The 15,952-nt window shown below is 36.3% G+C and overlaps 4 protein-coding genes across 4 annotated transcripts; 3 read left to right on the top strand and 1 right to left on the bottom strand.

The window, feature by feature from the left end:
- Positions 1–1,752: 1,752 nt before the first annotated feature.
- Positions 1,753–5,426, bottom strand: Tsp_02890 (hypothetical protein). Its single transcript, XM_003379174.1, has 14 exons — positions 5,398–5,426; positions 5,259–5,323; positions 5,012–5,107; positions 4,353–4,424; positions 4,194–4,322; positions 3,826–4,119; positions 3,622–3,773; positions 3,399–3,563; positions 3,139–3,347; positions 2,903–3,068; positions 2,722–2,787; positions 2,525–2,600; positions 1,967–2,466; positions 1,753–1,917 (listed from the first exon to the last, which is right to left on the bottom strand). Exons 1-14 carry the CDS (start codon positions 5,424–5,426, stop codon positions 1,753–1,755), a joined length of 2,184 nt encoding a protein of 727 aa, XP_003379222.1.
- A 159-nt stretch (positions 5,427–5,585) lies between these two features.
- On the top strand, positions 5,586–7,678 carry Tsp_02889 (hypothetical protein). Its single transcript, XM_003379173.1, is given in 12 exon segments — positions 5,586–5,615; positions 5,666–5,745; positions 5,797–5,863; positions 5,915–6,056; positions 6,110–6,366; positions 6,378–6,481; positions 6,536–6,654; positions 6,700–6,707; positions 6,914–7,105; positions 7,137–7,204; positions 7,385–7,426; positions 7,480–7,678. The coding sequence occupies 12 exon segments, from the start codon at positions 5,586–5,588 to the stop codon at positions 7,676–7,678; spliced, it is 1,308 nt and encodes a 435-aa protein (XP_003379221.1).
- A 431-nt stretch (positions 7,679–8,109) lies between these two features.
- Positions 8,110–13,448, top strand: Tsp_02888 (DNA damage-binding protein 1). The gene is made up of 13 exons (XM_003379172.1): positions 8,110–8,218; positions 8,269–8,367; positions 8,431–8,515; positions 8,624–8,801; positions 9,061–9,079; positions 9,244–9,465; positions 9,577–9,776; positions 9,883–10,072; positions 10,264–10,799; positions 10,875–11,674; positions 11,753–12,344; positions 12,415–12,918; positions 12,993–13,448. The coding sequence occupies exons 1-13, from the start codon at positions 8,110–8,112 to the stop codon at positions 13,446–13,448; spliced, it is 3,990 nt and encodes a 1,329-aa protein (XP_003379220.1).
- Positions 13,449–14,646: 1,198 nt separating this feature from the next.
- Positions 14,647–15,709, top strand: Tsp_02887 (hypothetical protein). The gene is made up of 7 exons (XM_003379171.1): positions 14,647–14,655; positions 14,727–14,803; positions 15,160–15,226; positions 15,294–15,347; positions 15,382–15,480; positions 15,547–15,613; positions 15,681–15,709. Exons 1-7 carry the CDS (start codon positions 14,647–14,649, stop codon positions 15,707–15,709), a joined length of 402 nt encoding a protein of 133 aa, XP_003379219.1.
- Positions 15,710–15,952: the final 243 nt, after the last annotated feature.

The raw sequence follows: 15,952 nt of genomic DNA, 5'->3' as shown, positions 1-15,952 counted from the left end.
AGGTTTATCCTTGAGCTGTAAAAGCTTCTGAATCAATGTTTGCAAGTAAACGCCATCGTCTCCTGGCACCTGCAGACACACGCACACATGCACACACACACACACACACACACACACATACATGCACACAAATAATTTCTGAACAATAACAGCTAGTCATTTCTTTAGCCAGACAGACACAAACAACAACAACAACAACAACAACAACAAAAGCATAATAAGTTGTTTTTTTTGTTTGAAACGTAAAACTTACTTCCTTCGGGTCCATAAAATTTCACAGCAAATTCATTCAAGCCACCCAAGATGGTCACTTCATGTTTGCTTTCTATTCTGAAACAAAACACTTTGAACAAAATTTGAAATTTTACACTACTGAATGCGATATTTTCTCTGTATGCATGCACAGAATACATCTATCTATCTATCTATATAAACTGGTGCTTTCGCTCTATTCACCGGCAGACAACTAATGTTTACAGAGAGCGACACTCGGCCAGACCGATCAATTCTGCCCACAACATGTATGACATGACGCTCGCGTCATCATCATCATCATCATCATTGCCGAGAAGGAACAGCTGAAACTGACCCCGGCGCTAATGCTTGCTCGTGCCCGGCAGAACCAGTCACTGGGGGAAGCGAAAACTTTCTCACGAAGTGGTCAAAAAATTACACCCAAACGTGCATAGAATAACATTTACAACGAAGGGAGGTGGGTAAGGAGATGAGAAATAAAAGAAAGAATAGCTTATATATTTTTGTAGAAAGAAAACAAAAAATATATCATGCTGAAAATAGAACTTTACAATTTTATAACATCCGTATCCATGCGACGTTTGCCAGCGCTTGGCGAGGACATTCTTCGTCTCTCAACTGCCACACTCTTCACGCTTCAGCGTTCCAACTATATCAGATAAGTTTCAAATGGACATAAACAAACTTGGAAAAACAAAATCAAATTCTACTTACGCACTTTAAATGTGACGACCATCAACGTAATCGAACGCTCTTTGACCACTGATAAACGAAAATCACTCCGAAAAGTGAAATGCACCTGACAGCGTGTGCACTTTACTTTCCACTAAAACAGTTGACATTCAATTCAAAAAATAAAAAAAACAACAACAACAACAACAATATAGGGCAACAAGCGAATCGAAATTGGCATTCCAGTAATGAGGGACCGAGTGAAAATCAAATCACATTACAGCCCCTACCCGAGACTGGAAAATTACTTATACAAACAGTACTGTCAGCAATGAAAGCAAGATAACAACCTCTGTACTAGGGACGCTCGTTTCACAGGTGCAACCGCTAGCCAATACGCAAATGTACAGTACTAAAGGTGACAATCAAGTCACCATTCATTACTGTATAAACTTAATGTCGACAATCAGATCAAAACAAAGAAAAACAGCCAAATTGCTCATCACTTGGTGAATTAAGTTTTGATGAAGAGAAACAAAACCGCCAACGTCATCAACAGCATGACATTCGCGGTTTAAACATTCTTTTTTAAATCAAATAATATACAAGTTATAAAGATAATCAAGTTGCTACAGTATCCACCAATTTGTTCACGGATAAAAATCACCGCACGGAGAGTGTCTGTCCAAAGAGAAGCATGCTGATATTCGCATCATCACATTCGCAAAACGAATATCGCATTCAAGGCAATTTTATTATTAATTTCAATGAACTAACCCGTTGGAAATAGAAACCGAAAACAAAACAATTTTATTTGAGATTAACTTAATCAAAAATGTCTTTGATGTTGAAAAAAGAATCTGTCCTTGGTATGGTGCTGTCGCGCGTTGAGCCACTGCATGACATTTTCGGTTCCCTTTGCAAACGCTCTGACAATGCATGCGTTGAAGACCAACGCACGTTCAATTCCACAGCACGTTGATTTGCTGTCTAAATTTGCATTACTTGATGCAACAGAAAAAAAATCCCAGTTGTTTACCTTTTGCGCAGCTTGAGTGGCAATTTTGTCAATATCGACGTACTGCACTACCCTCCCCCCCTGTTGCTTTGAACCATGACAGGGAAGTGAATTTGATTTGACTCTGGTTTCCAAATTATTCCGCTTCGGGATGGTTGTCGACGTAGATGCCAATTCGCAATAGTTGAGCGGTACGGTTCCAAAATCAAACACTTTCGTATAGCGCGGAATACAAGGAGCCGACAGGGGTGCCCTTGGTGGAAAGGCATTCCTGCCCTGGGCTAGTAAATCAGACGCTGGGGCAAGTTCAGCAATTGGATTCTCATCCATATTGCGATGCGTGCTTTGTTTACGTATCACATCACTGGGAACAAGTGGCACTTCATTAGGACAATCCCCGTCGTACATTGCAAACGAGCCAGCTACACAATTTGAAAATACAGCCCGAAGTTCGTGACGTTTCTGAGAACTGTTCAACTTCTTTTCAAGTAATTTCACTCTCGGTGAAACTGTTTCGTCTTCTGCAGAAGATGCAGACAAAAAAATGACATGTCAATATTGCATCGTTGTCAAATTTACCGTTTCTACTGCGTCGTTCATTACTGCTATTCAGCGCTTTGTTTTGTTCAAAAGAAGGTACCGGTTTATGAACTACCTAAAAAATTACAAATATATATCCCAAATAAACTGTAAATATATCCATATATTGTATTAAAAATTAATTAAATAAAAATATTGACAATTTCAATAATGAAATGTAGAAGAAATAAACTTACTTCAATCACACTGCTCGCGGAAGCAGACGCGGTGCAACTGAAAGCAGGGCTATCAACTCGTGTTTGCTGAAAATATCTCAATAAATAAATGAATAAATAAAAACAAGGAAAAAGCGACCTCCTCAGCCATGAGATGGTGTTGATCTGAATCAATTATTTTTCTGCTCGATCTGAAACTAACGTTGCGACGAAACCAATTATTTACAGCACCGTCGGCTTGTCGAAAACTATGCCTAAGAAACGTTCGAATATCCCCTTTATTGCGCAGTGTCGGCTTAAAACAACTCTTCCTCGCCAACGATGTTCCACTTCCACTTAAGTTGCGACTTTGTGCCGACAACTGAACGCTGCAAACAATTTGCATGTGTAAATTTCTCATTTTGAAAAGCGCCATTATAAAAATTCAATTCTTCGTACACACTGTTTCGCAGCGTGCAGTACGAATCGTCCATTTCAAGTGAATTATTCTCTTTTTCAATGGATAAAGAAAGCCGATCGCATTTGACGGAGCTGTGAACGGTCGACTGACACTGGCTATCACTAATAGGCAACGGCTTGTTCAAATCGACCACCAGCGAAGAAGAAATGCTTTTCCAAATGCTCTTGTTGGCAGATTTTATTGCAGTCTATTGAAAATTTCATTTTTAAATAATTGAAAATAAATACAAAACTCTTACTAAAGTGTTGTCCGGGCATTTCATCCTTTTACATTTGGCGAACACTGCATCAACGTTGTTGTAATATTCCAACGAATCTATGAACCGTTGATTCATATATCTGTGAGCAATGCAAGCTACACAACCGCAACGCAATTCACCTATTAATCTACTATTTCTACCCAGCTTAAAAAACATACATCATTTAAACAAGTTTTTGATGAAAATTCAAAATAAAATTTACCTTCATTTTTGAACGCAAATTCACGTTCGCTTTTCCTTGTGCAATGACGAAATCACAAGCCTTCAAGCAATGCTTCTCATTTGCAATTTCTTCACTTTTGCAATTCATCATTAAACAAGTAGATTCTTCTTCCAAATCGCCTTTCTCGTTTCCTGAAGCAAAAAGAAAGCAATCAATTTACCTTTCTTAAATCAACAAACTGACCAATCTGAAGTGACGCGTTCAATTGATAATCCAAAGCAAGGCGAAAACAAGCGTCAATTTGTCGGCACAAACTGCTACGCAAAATATAATCAGACTGATTGAGTTCGAAGTAGAATTTATTTTGCAATGCACCGAATCGTTTCAACGTTTCAATTTGAAATTTGGCAATTATCTGAGCCGGCACGGATGAAGCAAGACAAAAGCGTCCATTTTGCAAAAGTAGACGAACATATTGGTCTGATTTCAGCTGCGATTCAGCCGGAGCAAGCAATATCATACAACGAAAAAGACATCCTGTTTGAAATTAGAAACAAAAATTAAAAAAGATTCAAATAATATATTTAAAAAAAAAGAAAAAGCTTTTTCACCGAATCCGAGCAATTTTCGTAGACGCCTTTCTGCGTGTAAAAGAAATTTCTCTTCTTCGAACGCGAAAACCAGAGTATTTTCGTCATATATCACTGACAGCGTATAACATTCGCCACAAATATTCAAACCTAAAAAATAAAGAAATATTTTTTTGAAACTTTCTTTCAGTGCAAAATTGCTCGCAAATACAAATGTCATTTTCTCGTTGGAACTTTCATGACGAATTAAAACTTCAAAACATTAAAAAAAACCAAAATATTGAAAAAATTCAATTAAATTGCTCGGTGTTTATTCGAATTGTACTTGTAAACTTCTTATTTACAGTACTTAACTGAGGTAATAAAAAATACCGAATGACCGAATTTTTTCCCACATTCTCATCAAACGGCTTACTCTCTTATGCACATATGTAGTTTAAATTCATCACTTTACTACATTGCAAATTTGAAATCGAACATATTTCGGTGCACAAAAAATTTGAGTTTAATAAAAATCTACTCTTGTTGTCGTAAACATTTCAATTATTATATGATTCACTTTGAAAAATTATTCTAGAATTAAGTGAACAAAAATAAAAACATCAAAATATGCCATAGTTGCGTATTTGTTTGAAACATAGCAAAATAAATGGGCAATCGAGCGAAACGAAAGTGACAAAAAAAGTTTAGAACGCAATTTTCAGAAAATTGGTTTGCTTACGTGAACGTGTGAAACTGTTACAGCCTATCACAAAAACTTGAAATCCCTTCCTGTATAACATTATTGCCAGAAAGTTGAATAATCAAAAAGAAAAAACAATGCAATTATTTCAACAAACCTGACTCAAGGCCGTAGTAATGCAGCAAACGTAGAACTTGTTTCGGCGGCTTCTTCAAATAATTCACATTTTTGTACACCACTACTTCGAAACAATCTGCATAAAATATTTTTCAATTTTTAATAACTTTCACTTAAAAATAAAATACCATGAGTTTCGGGCAAATTCCGAAAAATAAAATAACGATTTTTCCACTAAAATAACAAAAAGGGAATGCTGGAACATTTGAATTTTAATTAAATATTACCTCTTTCGTCATTAATAGTTTTGCTCCAAATTCTACATAATTTCTGAGAGACTTTTTCTCCATTACTCAAATCTAATTAAAAACATAATTTTAAAAAACACTGAAGCTAAACCAATTACAGCAAGTGACATAAAAATACAGTAATACTGCAACAATCTTGAACGTCATTAAATCTTATTGTATGTGGTTTTTATTCCATTTCACATTTTGGCATTGTTGATGAAAGTGCATTATTTCACTTATACTGCAGAATAACTTTTCGTGGTTGAAATCAGTTATTAGAATTGCAGTTCTTGTTAATTAGTAACTTTTACAGATACTTTTCAAATGGAAGGTCACGAAAACAACGATGGCACGGTTTGTGAATTTGTGCTTTGCCAATTGCATTTCATGTACGGTTTTTTTAGGATAATTTCACTAGAAAGTTAAAAATTTTGAAAGATGTTCATGATTTTATATACGATGACCATGATGAAGACAGAAAACGGTTTGAAATTATTCGATAGTGCAAACAATGTTGATTTTATTGTTTTTTTAGGGAAGCTTTTTTAGATGATGAATTGTTCTTACATTTTCGCTTACGGGTCAAATCTTTTGCTGTAAGAGTTTGAAAACCTTTCGTCTATTGCCATTAACCATATTTTGCGTATTTTTAGGACTCCATGCTCACATCATGCTATTCATTTAATCCATGGATTTTGGCTCGCTTTGGCTTCAGGTACGCTGACAAAGTGGTTTCGTGCAGTGATTGCGGGTACTGTATTGATGAAGTTTGTTGCAAAAATATGATGGATGAGAGTAAGTATTTTTTAATTCTTGAGCAAAAAGTATGTATTTTCTTTATATTAAAGGCAACAGGAAGGCTGCTATTAAAAAAATGATAGATTTTCACGGAAAAAGTTGCATTTTCAAGAACAATCCTGTACCTGGTCTTTTCTGTGCTCCAGAAATACTGACATTCAAAGAAATTCTGCGACACTTGAATCGCCAATTTTCCATCTTGCAACCGATCAGTTATCGCATTGAGAAAATGCAATTCAGCGATTTCGATTCAATTGTACCTCTGCAAGACTTATATTTATTGAAAGATTTTTTAAGTAAATGGCGAGTCATTTTTAGGGCATTAATGAAGGAGAGGCGAATGCAATTTTAAGCAAACTTGATAATGTTGTTTCGGCGAAGCTTCTGCTTGTCGCATTGTTTGGATGGACTGCTTTTAAACGGTACTGTAGACTAACTTGTTGATATGAATTTCTTTTTAAAGTTTTTCTGTCTAGGTCATTAAGAGACGCAGACGACGAAAAATTAGAATGCATTTATTGTTGTGGATCGTTTTATCCGGCAGCTTTTTCTTCCAGCAGCTTGGTATCTTCACAGCAGACTGATCCGGTACAAAGTCATTAAATTCAAGAATTTATTTTAGTCATTTTTTATTGTTTAGTTGGGAATGTAAAATTTTCAGTATAGGTGACATGCTTAGTAATATGACCTTCATTAATTTGTTAATTGCAGTATTGTAAATTGAGTTTTTCTTTCTAATTTTTATGTGTAAAGGAAAAATAAATGAATATTTTTCAAAAGTACAATAGCAACTAAATCCAGAATAAAAATATTGGCTCTTTGAAATGTTGTAAAATTACAGTTAATTGTTTTAGGTGGTTTTTAATCCAGCCACAGAGCATTATTATTGGTGTCCAATTGTTAGACATAAAACCATAAAAATATTGCCATCTCGCATTTCTGTGAGAACATGCGTACCGTACTGGCGATATCTTGTGAGCGCTTGTTTAAGAACTTTTTCAATCAATGATCTCAGTGGTATTTTGTACACGGATGATTATGCCGATGTAATTTTTACTTCTTTAAATTCATCTCCAGAAATACAGTGTTGATGCAATTATAGTTGCTGAACAGTCTGCATCTTGTGAAGTATTCGGAGTATATTCGTGAATAAACGTGAACAGTGACATTGTTATTAGGTAAAACCATTAATCACATATAGCAATGAATGAATGAAAATGAATAAATATCAACTCTCTTCCAGTGTTTTGTTTTGCAGTGGCGCTATTATGCGCATGATTATTGTTTTGGCTTTTAGAAATTTTTTTTTCACAACTAAATTTCAGCTTTGAGGTTTCATTGATGAATTTACGTTTATCATGGAAAAGGTTGTTTTGTTTTTGTTTAAATTTTATTACTGAACATCACTTGCAACTTACAGAGTTTTCCACGTACCTGTTCGAAATTACGTACGAATTCCACACTGGGAATATCATATTCGTTTCAGTCCAGAAGATGGACGTAAAGTTCCTTGTACTGACGTATTGAATCGGTTCAAACGGCTCAACACTGGCATGTGGATTCGTGTTCGTCCTGGTCGTCACAACAAGGCAATACTGTATTTCAAATATTCAACCTAGTCGAAAATCAACGGTACGCTTTTGTTTAGCGTTACATGAAAGATGAACCATGGCTGACGAACAGTTTGGCGCATAAAACCTGCACTCCGTTGGAATGTCAAATTCTGGAAAAGATGGTCAGTCGATTTTGGCAACGACCCAAATATTATGTCGATGATCCATATGAGCCGTACAATCAGAGATACGGCATTTCCGAAAGTTTGCCGAAAATTCTGAATGCACATGTAAAACGGCCTAAAATTTTGATGGATGAAAGTACTGAGCGACAAGTCTTTCATTGATATTCATAATTTATTTCTGAATAAAAAAGTGTGATATTCATCGTGAAGATATTTTACTCAGTCTTATCGGAGTTCGATCATATTGTGATATATTTAGTGAAAATAATAATAAACACAATTAACCAGATGTGAGTATAGGTAAATAGATAAATGTTCAGCCGATTTGATCAAATCCAAAAGAAAAGTGGAGGCAACAAGTATGGCAGACTGCAGTATTTAAATCAGTTGGTGACGGAATTTCAGAATAGTGAAAGCAATGGTAATACAATAGAACAGCATTTATGATCAGTTGATCACGACCGATTTCAGATGCTAAACGTCAAATAGTGGCCAATTTGGCAAATTTTGCCTATGATCCTGTAAATCATGAATTTTTGACGACCCTTCGCGTGCACATTTTGTTTTCAGGTTAGAACACTGTTATGTATAGTCTAATGTATGGAATTTAATTTCTTTTTTCATACTATGCAGACTGTTTGAATGAAACAGATCCGTCGATGGTGGAATTTGCTCTGGGCGGACTGTGCAACATGATACAGCAACCAATATGTAGGCGGTTTGTTCTTGAAAATCTTTCAGAAAAAGTTGTCAGCTTATTAAATAGGTAAAAGAAAAATTGAAATGCAGTATTTTTCAAATAAATTTTTTCTTTTTGTAAATTTAGCAGTAACGTCGAGACAGTTGTTTCAGCGTTGACTGTTTTAATTTTTCTTCTTCATGATCCAAGTACATGCTCATTGATTTTCGGTCTGTTTTTAATCACAAAACGTCACATATTTTTAGAAATTAAAAACGCTGAAATTATTGCCAAAGTTCAGATGCTGGCGGAACAAAACAACCAAGTTAGAATTGCCAATTTGGCAAAACTGTTTATTCGACGTGCAGTTTGATGAAATTTGTGTTCATGCTGTTCAACTATTTGATCAATTTATAAGGACCTTGTCAATTGACTTTAAACATTTGGAATTTTGTTTCCAATAAATACAATTGATAAGCAACGCGTAAAATCATCTAGAAAGGTTATTGAAAATAAGGAAAAATTACACTAAATTAATAATTATTTATTTAATTACAAAAAATATTTTTAATTTTTTTATGCAGAAAGTTTTAACTCAGCTTCGTAATTAATTTTTAATTGATAGCTTACTGTATTTGCACTTGATTTGTCTTTACAGTAGCCTCTTTTCAGCGTGAGCTGTGATCTGACCGTTATGCATGCTGAGAAACCGTTTTTAAATTTTTACTTTTTTCAAACCATTTTTAATTCATAAAAATTATTTTTAGATCTACACTCAACTATGTCGAATTACATTGTAACTGCGAAAGCGGCCACTGCTGTTACACATTCATTGCATGGCAGTTTCACTGCTCCTGGAAGCAGTGATTTGATCATTTTCAAAAATAGTCGATTTGAAGTGCATTCCGTGTCCGCAGAAGGACTTCAGTATGTAACGGAAGGGAAAATGTTCGGTCGAATTGGTGCTGCGAAATTGTTCACACCGAAAGGTATGCCAATTTTCTTTCTTTGTTGACATTCATGAAAATTGACCACGTCTCTTCATAAACTGAAGTTGTAATAGGGACTCATTTTTATTCAAGTTATATTGTCAAGTTTAGGTGAAAATAAAGCACTGATGGTAATAGTTACTCTCAAACAAGACGTCGCGATCGTTGAATATGACAATGGTCGTATAAAAACGCTTGCAAGTCGAAACATCAGTGAGAACTTTGGTCGTCCGGCAAGCAATGGAATTCTACTTTCCGTTCATCCGGATGGCGAGGTTATCGGTTTGCGCATTATGAGTAGCACATTCAAGGTTAGTTTTATTTTTATTAAAAGATTTTTTAAATGAAATCTTTTTGTTTTTTTTAATTGAAAAAATAAGCGAATTGGAATTTTTTTTAAAAGTGACATGTTTTCAGTGCATTACTTGGAACCGCGCAACGTCAAAGTTAAGCACGTACTCGCTAAACTACAGTTTGACACATCTCAGCGATTTTGTCTTTTTGCATGGATTCCAATTCCCAGTGATAGCACTGATTTACGGAGATTTGGTTGGTCGTCATGTTATAACGTGTCGTATAAGTTTGGATGAACAAGAATTTGAAAATGGTGAGAATTCTTAATTTTTTGAAAACATTTTTCTCGATGCAATTTTTTAATTAAAAAATTATTATGAAAAGAAAGTTACAGTTTTTACAGTAAATGTATTTAAGCGTGTTGTTTACTGTAATTTTCTTTTTTGATTTTCCAATCCTTAATTTTGTTAAGTGAAGAACAAAGGTTCATAACGTTTGTCATAGGCCCTTGGTCTAGAGGTCACATAGAATGGGAAGCGCACACGTTGATTGCCGTTCCGCCTCCATTGTGTGGTGTGATTGTTGTTGGGTGTAGTTCTTTGCTTTACATCAGAGATAATTCGACGATTTCAACTGTTTCACCACCCTTTCTCAGCAAATCCATCGTGAACTGTTACGACGCAGCTCCGGATGGTCTGACTTATTTTCTTGGCCAACTGGACGGAACTTTGTCATTGCTAAAGTTGGACATTGAAACCGATGCAGAAGGTAAAGTGACGTTGAGCCGCATGCGGGCAACCATATTGGGCGTGACCTCGCCTCCTGATTCATTGTCTTACATGCACAAAGAGAGCCTACTGTTTGTCGGTAGCCGTATTGCCGATTCGAAACTTCTCCGCCTGAACTCGTTAGCCATCTGCGACGAAACTTGGACAGAGGTCGAATCATTTCCAAATCTCGCACCGATAGTTGATATGGTTCTAGTTGATATGGCCAAACAAGGTCAGGGTGAGATTATCTCTTGCTCCGGCTACGGAAAGGTGACCATTCATTCATGCATTCGTGCGCTTCTTAAAATTTTATTCATCTTTTGTTATTTTACGTTTTATTTTCAGGATGGTAGCTTGAAAGTTATTCGCAGCGGAATTGGCTTATACGAGCTAGCTCGTCTTGATATACCTTTTGTTAACCGCGTTTGGGCGCTGCGCTACATCACTAATGAACCGTATGACAATTTATTCATCTTGGGCGTGGTCGGAAATAGTACGATGGTCATTAAATTCCAAGAAAATCAAGCCGAACAGATATCCGTGGATGGTCTCGAAACTGCTGAACAGACATTCGTCGCTGCGAATTGTCACATGGCTGATGGCGCTCTAGCCATCGTCCAAGTGGTTCGGTCTAAGATCCAGCTCGCCGACGCCAGTTTGGACGGCCGCAAACTGGACGAATGGAAATTTCCTGACGGTAGTGAAGTATCGCTGGCCGCCTGCGAAGGTACTAGTGGTCGACTGTTGGTCGCCTGTCGTCACATTTTGCATTATTTCAACGTTCGTGACGATCGTCTGCAATTGGTGACCACAAGAACTATGGAAAACGAGGCATCTTGCGTAGAATTTGGCTGCCTTTCAGACGAAGGAGTCGGTGTCTGCATTGTCGGCCATTGGACGAAAATTTGTCTTCAGCTGTTGTTTGTGCCGTCTTTGGAACCTGTGCAAACGGTATATTTAGAGGACAGCTCAGTGATACGGTCGGCTTTGATGTGCAAATTTGAATCTAACATGTACTTGTTCGTCTCGTTGGCTGACGGTAATTTGATTTTCTACAGCATCGACGAGAACAGCTTCGCACTGATTGACGGTAAAAAAGTTTCCCTGGGCACTGATTCGATTTCGCTGAAGATGTTTAAAACAAAGTAAGTAACAGCAAGAAAAGACAACATCAGTGTACAAGTGATTTGGTAATTTTTTTTCTTTGCTTTGTTTTGTTTTAGAAATACGTTGAGCATTTTGGCTTGCACTGAAAAACCAACCGTGATTTACATGAACAATAACAAGTTGCAGTTCAGCAGTTTGGATTCTTCAGCCATTTATTACATGACGCCATTGTTTACCAGCGCCTATGACAACGGCGTGTTGTTCACCAACGGTCAGTGCTTGACCATTGGCGTTGTGGACGAAATAAAGAAGCTTCACATTCGATCTGTGGTTTTGGGCGAGACGCCTCGACGAATTGTCTGGCAGCCGGAAAACAAATTGGTCGGTGTGCTGACGATCCGCATAATGGATTTACCCGGAAACAGTAGTTCCGAATCGTCGGCTTCGAACCGGGCGTTGCACAGTGCCAGTGCGCCACCGCTTCGCCGGACCACGTTGACCGTGGATCCAAATTCGGCCATCAACGAAGGTGCGGTGAATATTGGCGCCGAAGACACTGGTGTCGATCGGTCGATTGAGACGCATTCGTTTTTGTTGCTCGACCAGAATTCGTTTGACGTATTGCACGCCTATTCGATGAATCCTCTTGAAGAATGCACCAGTATTTTGTCTTGCACTATGGGCGAGGATCAGAATCCATTTTTTATTGTAATAGAATCATCGTTATTTATTTCTTTACTCTATCTCTCTCTTTCTCTCATTTTTTTGTGTAATTCAGTTGTCTGCAGCCGTAATCACGGCAGACGAAACGGAACCGTTGCAGGGTCGTTTGCTGATGCTGCGCTACGAACGTGATGGACAGGGTAATTCATCGTTGAATTTAGTCCACGAGAAGGAGGTGAACGGCTGCGTATATGCGATGGCCAGTTTCAAATCCAAGCTGCTGGTGGCCATGAACAGCAGCGTGCTGCTGTTCGAGTGGAGTGATGTTACGGGGCTGCAGCTGGTCAGCTCGTGTTCGTTGTTTGTGACGGCCATGCATCTGAAAGTGCGCGACGAGGTAATTCTGGTCGGTGATATCCAGCGTTCCATCGCAGTGTTGAGGTACGTGCCTTCCGAAAGCAGTTTTGTCGAAGAAGCACGCGATTATCATCCGAATTGGATCTCAGCTATTGAAGTGATCGACAACGACTATTTTATGGCGGCGGAAAATTCCTTGAATATCACCGTTTCGCAGAAAGATTTACAACAGCAGCCGGTTAGTGAATCACAAGTTGTCAAGGTAAAATTTACATCTTCTACTTTATGTTGTTTGCATAGCATGGAGTTTTTGTGAAAACTTTTAAAATTACGCAGAGTGCCGGTCGTCTACATCTGGGCGAATATATCAACGTGTTCAAGCATGGCGCGTTGTCGATGTACAGCTATGCTGGTATTTCGTCGTTGGTGTCAAATCCAATCATGATTGGCACGGCTGAAGGATCGATACTGATTTATTGTCAAATTCACGACTCTCATTTTCGGGTGTTGAACGATTTGCAGCGATGCTTCAGCGACATCGTGCCCGACAACGTTGGCTGCATAGCCTATGACTCGTACCGCCGTTATGTGGTTTATGAGAAAAATGCGCCGGCGTTTGGATTCATTGACGGTGATTTGATTGAACAATTGCTTGAAATGCCACGCCAAGAAGCTATACGACTGATCAACGGTTGGATAGCTGCAGGCAGAATTTCACCAGAACGCTGCAGCAATATAACTACTGCTCAGCAAATCATTGACCTCATTGAAGAGTTGAGTCGAATTCATTGAGACAAATTAATCGTAAATAAATGAACAGCGAAAACCAACAACGACTACTACTACTGAACTGTATGTACGTTGTAAGCAATATCGTCGTCTTATTTCTGCGATTCTTCTTTATTCTTCTTCATCTCCCATTTTTGCTTTGCTTCAATTCACCATCATTGTTTACACCACCATGGTGTGGTATGTAACAATTTCCGTTTGTTTATTCTGATAAATTCCTTTTTCAGAGCAGTAATGATTTTATTTTTGCTTTTTTCTTTGAGTTTTATTTATTCATTTTATATATGCATAGTCTCTCAGAGGTTTCTGACTCTACTGGGCATTGATACGTTTGTGTTGGTTCTTTTTTGTTTATTTTGGTATATATTAAGTCGTAATGAGCAACATTTCATCGAAAGTGCATTGGAAAAGTAGTGTTATATATTTATGTTTTAACGATGATTATCAAATGTAATCATATGTATTAGCGTAGAAGAAAATAAAATTTATCTGGGAGAGATTTGCTCATTCACTTTTATGCATGTGCTCAGATGAATGTAGATATCTGATATTGGAGAATATGCTGTGGATGTGAGAGTGCAAATTAAATTTAAAGTCTTCAAAATTTTATGAATATATTCATATTAGAAAAGAATTATTTAATTTCAAAAATTTTGCTGCCTATTTGAAGATTCTTTTGGAAGTGCGAAATTATTTTACTAAGTAAAAGCAGGTTTTGCATCTGAAATATATATATATATAATTTGTAAAACGGTCACACATGAGTATTGTAAAAATTTACTGAACGTGATTATTAAATAGTGCGTCAGTGAAAATAATTTAAACTTTGATGACAGAATATTTCTCTTCTAAAGAACATTATGCGAAACATTCTTTTGTGATATCAACTCTGATATTACACACGGTAAAAGAAAATTTGCCCATTTACAGAGACGTTACAATTCGCTTACAATTTTTGTATTCTAATTTATACGCAACATTTATCGCCTTGGGATGTATCAGTGTTCCGCAGCAAAATGCTAATGAAGTAGTAATAAGAAAAAGTAATTAAAAAAACATTTTGAAAATCATAAAAGGTTAATAAATACGTTACGAAGTCAGTAAATTTAATTACACAAATTTATACGGTTTAATTAATGACAGAGGTAATTTTAATGTGAACTAACCTTTTTATTATTCAACAGCAATCACAGATTAAGATATGCCGACGGTAAATATATCATCTTCAGCAAAACAGCAGCATTCAACAATTTTTACTTATTCAAAATTTAATTCATTTAGCGCAAACTTTCACGACATCCTGTTCAATCCCTTTGTTTATCTGTTAGAATGCCTCTAATTACAATTTACCACAGTATGTATAAAAATGTCAGTGTAATATATATAGTTTTTAACATTAGAATAACGAAATCAAAGCATTTATAAATATTTCTCAATTTATATGGGTAAATGGTAGCAAAAATGACTTTGAAATGAAACGTGTATTTTTAATCAGTATAGTGTAGATTATTTGTAACAGTCTGTTACATATATTGTATTCTTTTGCCGTTTGCCATTTTCAGAATGGAACATTTCAGAATCTCAATATCTGGTAACATAACCTGTGTACGCTATTTTGGTGGCGGTTGCTTTGTTTTTGATAAAAGGGCAAACATTCCTTCTTAGACACAGATACAAAACATACAGAAAACATAATATTTTATTATTAATTAAGAAAATACTTTTCTATTGTCTTGTGCGCAGCTCTTGCTATACATTTTTACGCACAAGCTTTGATTATAGTATTTTCCATCTGAACTGTTTAAAATTTCGTCATGGCAACTGAAATAATTGTCGAAGTTGTTTCAGTGTGCTCCGCTAATATTACCAGCAAATGTTAAGTATATTGCAATTTTGGAAAGGGTTGATGCTTATTGTTTCACATTATTTACTGTAGACTAGGCTTGGTCGAATAATGCAAAGTGAAGGTTGCTTTTCAAATATGCTAATCAATGTTCTTCCATGCGTTACCGTTCTTATCAGTAACCGAGCTTTTGTTTGATTAGATGGGAATGACGATAGGTTACGATCATTTAGTGAGTTTAATTAGATATAATTGCAGGCTAGCAGTGTACAGCAACTGAATATTATTTCGTTTCTCCTTCAAAGCACGGCGTGCATGCATGAAAGTGACTTGAACATTTATTTATTTATTTCATTTTATTTTTTTTTGTAATTAATTCATTATTATTAAAGGAACACATAAGGAAGGTGGATTTCAATAATCAGAAGATGTCTGTTTTCTTATGTTGTATTTTTTGCTGAGTAACTAACATAACTGAATAATTTGTTTGTATAACTTTTCAAAATTTGACATCAAATTCAACGAAAATTTTACTAATAATTAGTTTAGAATTTTCCATCATTTCCGCAGTCCATTATGAATGAAATCTGTGTAGAATGTTTAAATGTTTCACATTGCTGGTCATCCTAATTTTAATTTTTGAACTTGCGTTGTGAAATACGGT

The sequence above is a fragment of the Trichinella spiralis genome (genome assembly GCF_000181795.1).
Source record: "Trichinella spiralis strain ISS 195 chromosome Unknown Scfld2, whole genome shotgun sequence".
Classification (NCBI taxonomy): Eukaryota; Metazoa; Nematoda; class Enoplea; order Trichinellida; family Trichinellidae; genus Trichinella; species Trichinella spiralis.
This window is presented reverse-complemented; position numbering and strand designations above follow the sequence as displayed.

What these genes read in the sequence shown, in the direction of transcription:
- Tsp_02889 (XM_003379173.1), top strand. Translation starts at nt 5,586, where the DNA reads ATGGAAGGTCACGAAAACAACGATGGCACG. An exon ending in CATGATGAAGACAGAAAACG is followed by an intron (nt 5,746 to 5,796) that starts GTTTGAAATTAT and finishes TTGTTTTTTTAG; the next exon opens with GGAAGCTTTTTTAGATGATG. An exon ending in ACACGGATGATTATGCCGAT is followed by an intron (nt 7,106 to 7,136) that starts GTAATTTTTACT and finishes ATTCATCTCCAG; the next exon opens with AAATACAGTGTTGATGCAAT.
- Tsp_02887 (XM_003379171.1), top strand. An exon ending in ATATTGCAATTTTGGAAAGG is followed by an intron (nt 15,348 to 15,381) that starts GTTGATGCTTAT and finishes TATTTACTGTAG; the next exon opens with ACTAGGCTTGGTCGAATAAT. An exon ending in CACGGCGTGCATGCATGAAA is followed by an intron (nt 15,614 to 15,680) that starts GTGACTTGAACA and finishes TTATTATTAAAG; the next exon opens with GAACACATAAGGAAGGTGGA.
- Tsp_02890 (XM_003379174.1), bottom strand. Translation starts at nt 5,426, where the DNA reads ATGACGTTCAAGATTGTTGCAGTATTACT. An exon ending in AACTATTAATGACGAAAGAG is followed by an intron (nt 5,108 to 5,258) that starts GTAATATTTAAT and finishes TATTTTATGCAG; the next exon opens with ATTGTTTCGAAGTAGTGGTG. An exon ending in ATAATTGGTTTCGTCGCAAC is followed by an intron (nt 2,788 to 2,902) that starts GTTAGTTTCAGA and finishes AGATATTTTCAG; the next exon opens with CAAACACGAGTTGATAGCCC.
- Tsp_02888 (XM_003379172.1), top strand. Translation starts at nt 8,110, where the DNA reads ATGTTCAGCCGATTTGATCAAATCCAAAAGAAAAGTGGAGGCAACAAG. An exon ending in TGAACAAGAATTTGAAAATG is followed by an intron (nt 10,073 to 10,263) that starts GTGAGAATTCTT and finishes CGTTTGTCATAG; the next exon opens with GCCCTTGGTCTAGAGGTCAC. An exon ending in GTGAATCACAAGTTGTCAAG is followed by an intron (nt 12,919 to 12,992) that starts GTAAAATTTACA and finishes AAAATTACGCAG; the next exon opens with AGTGCCGGTCGTCTACATCT.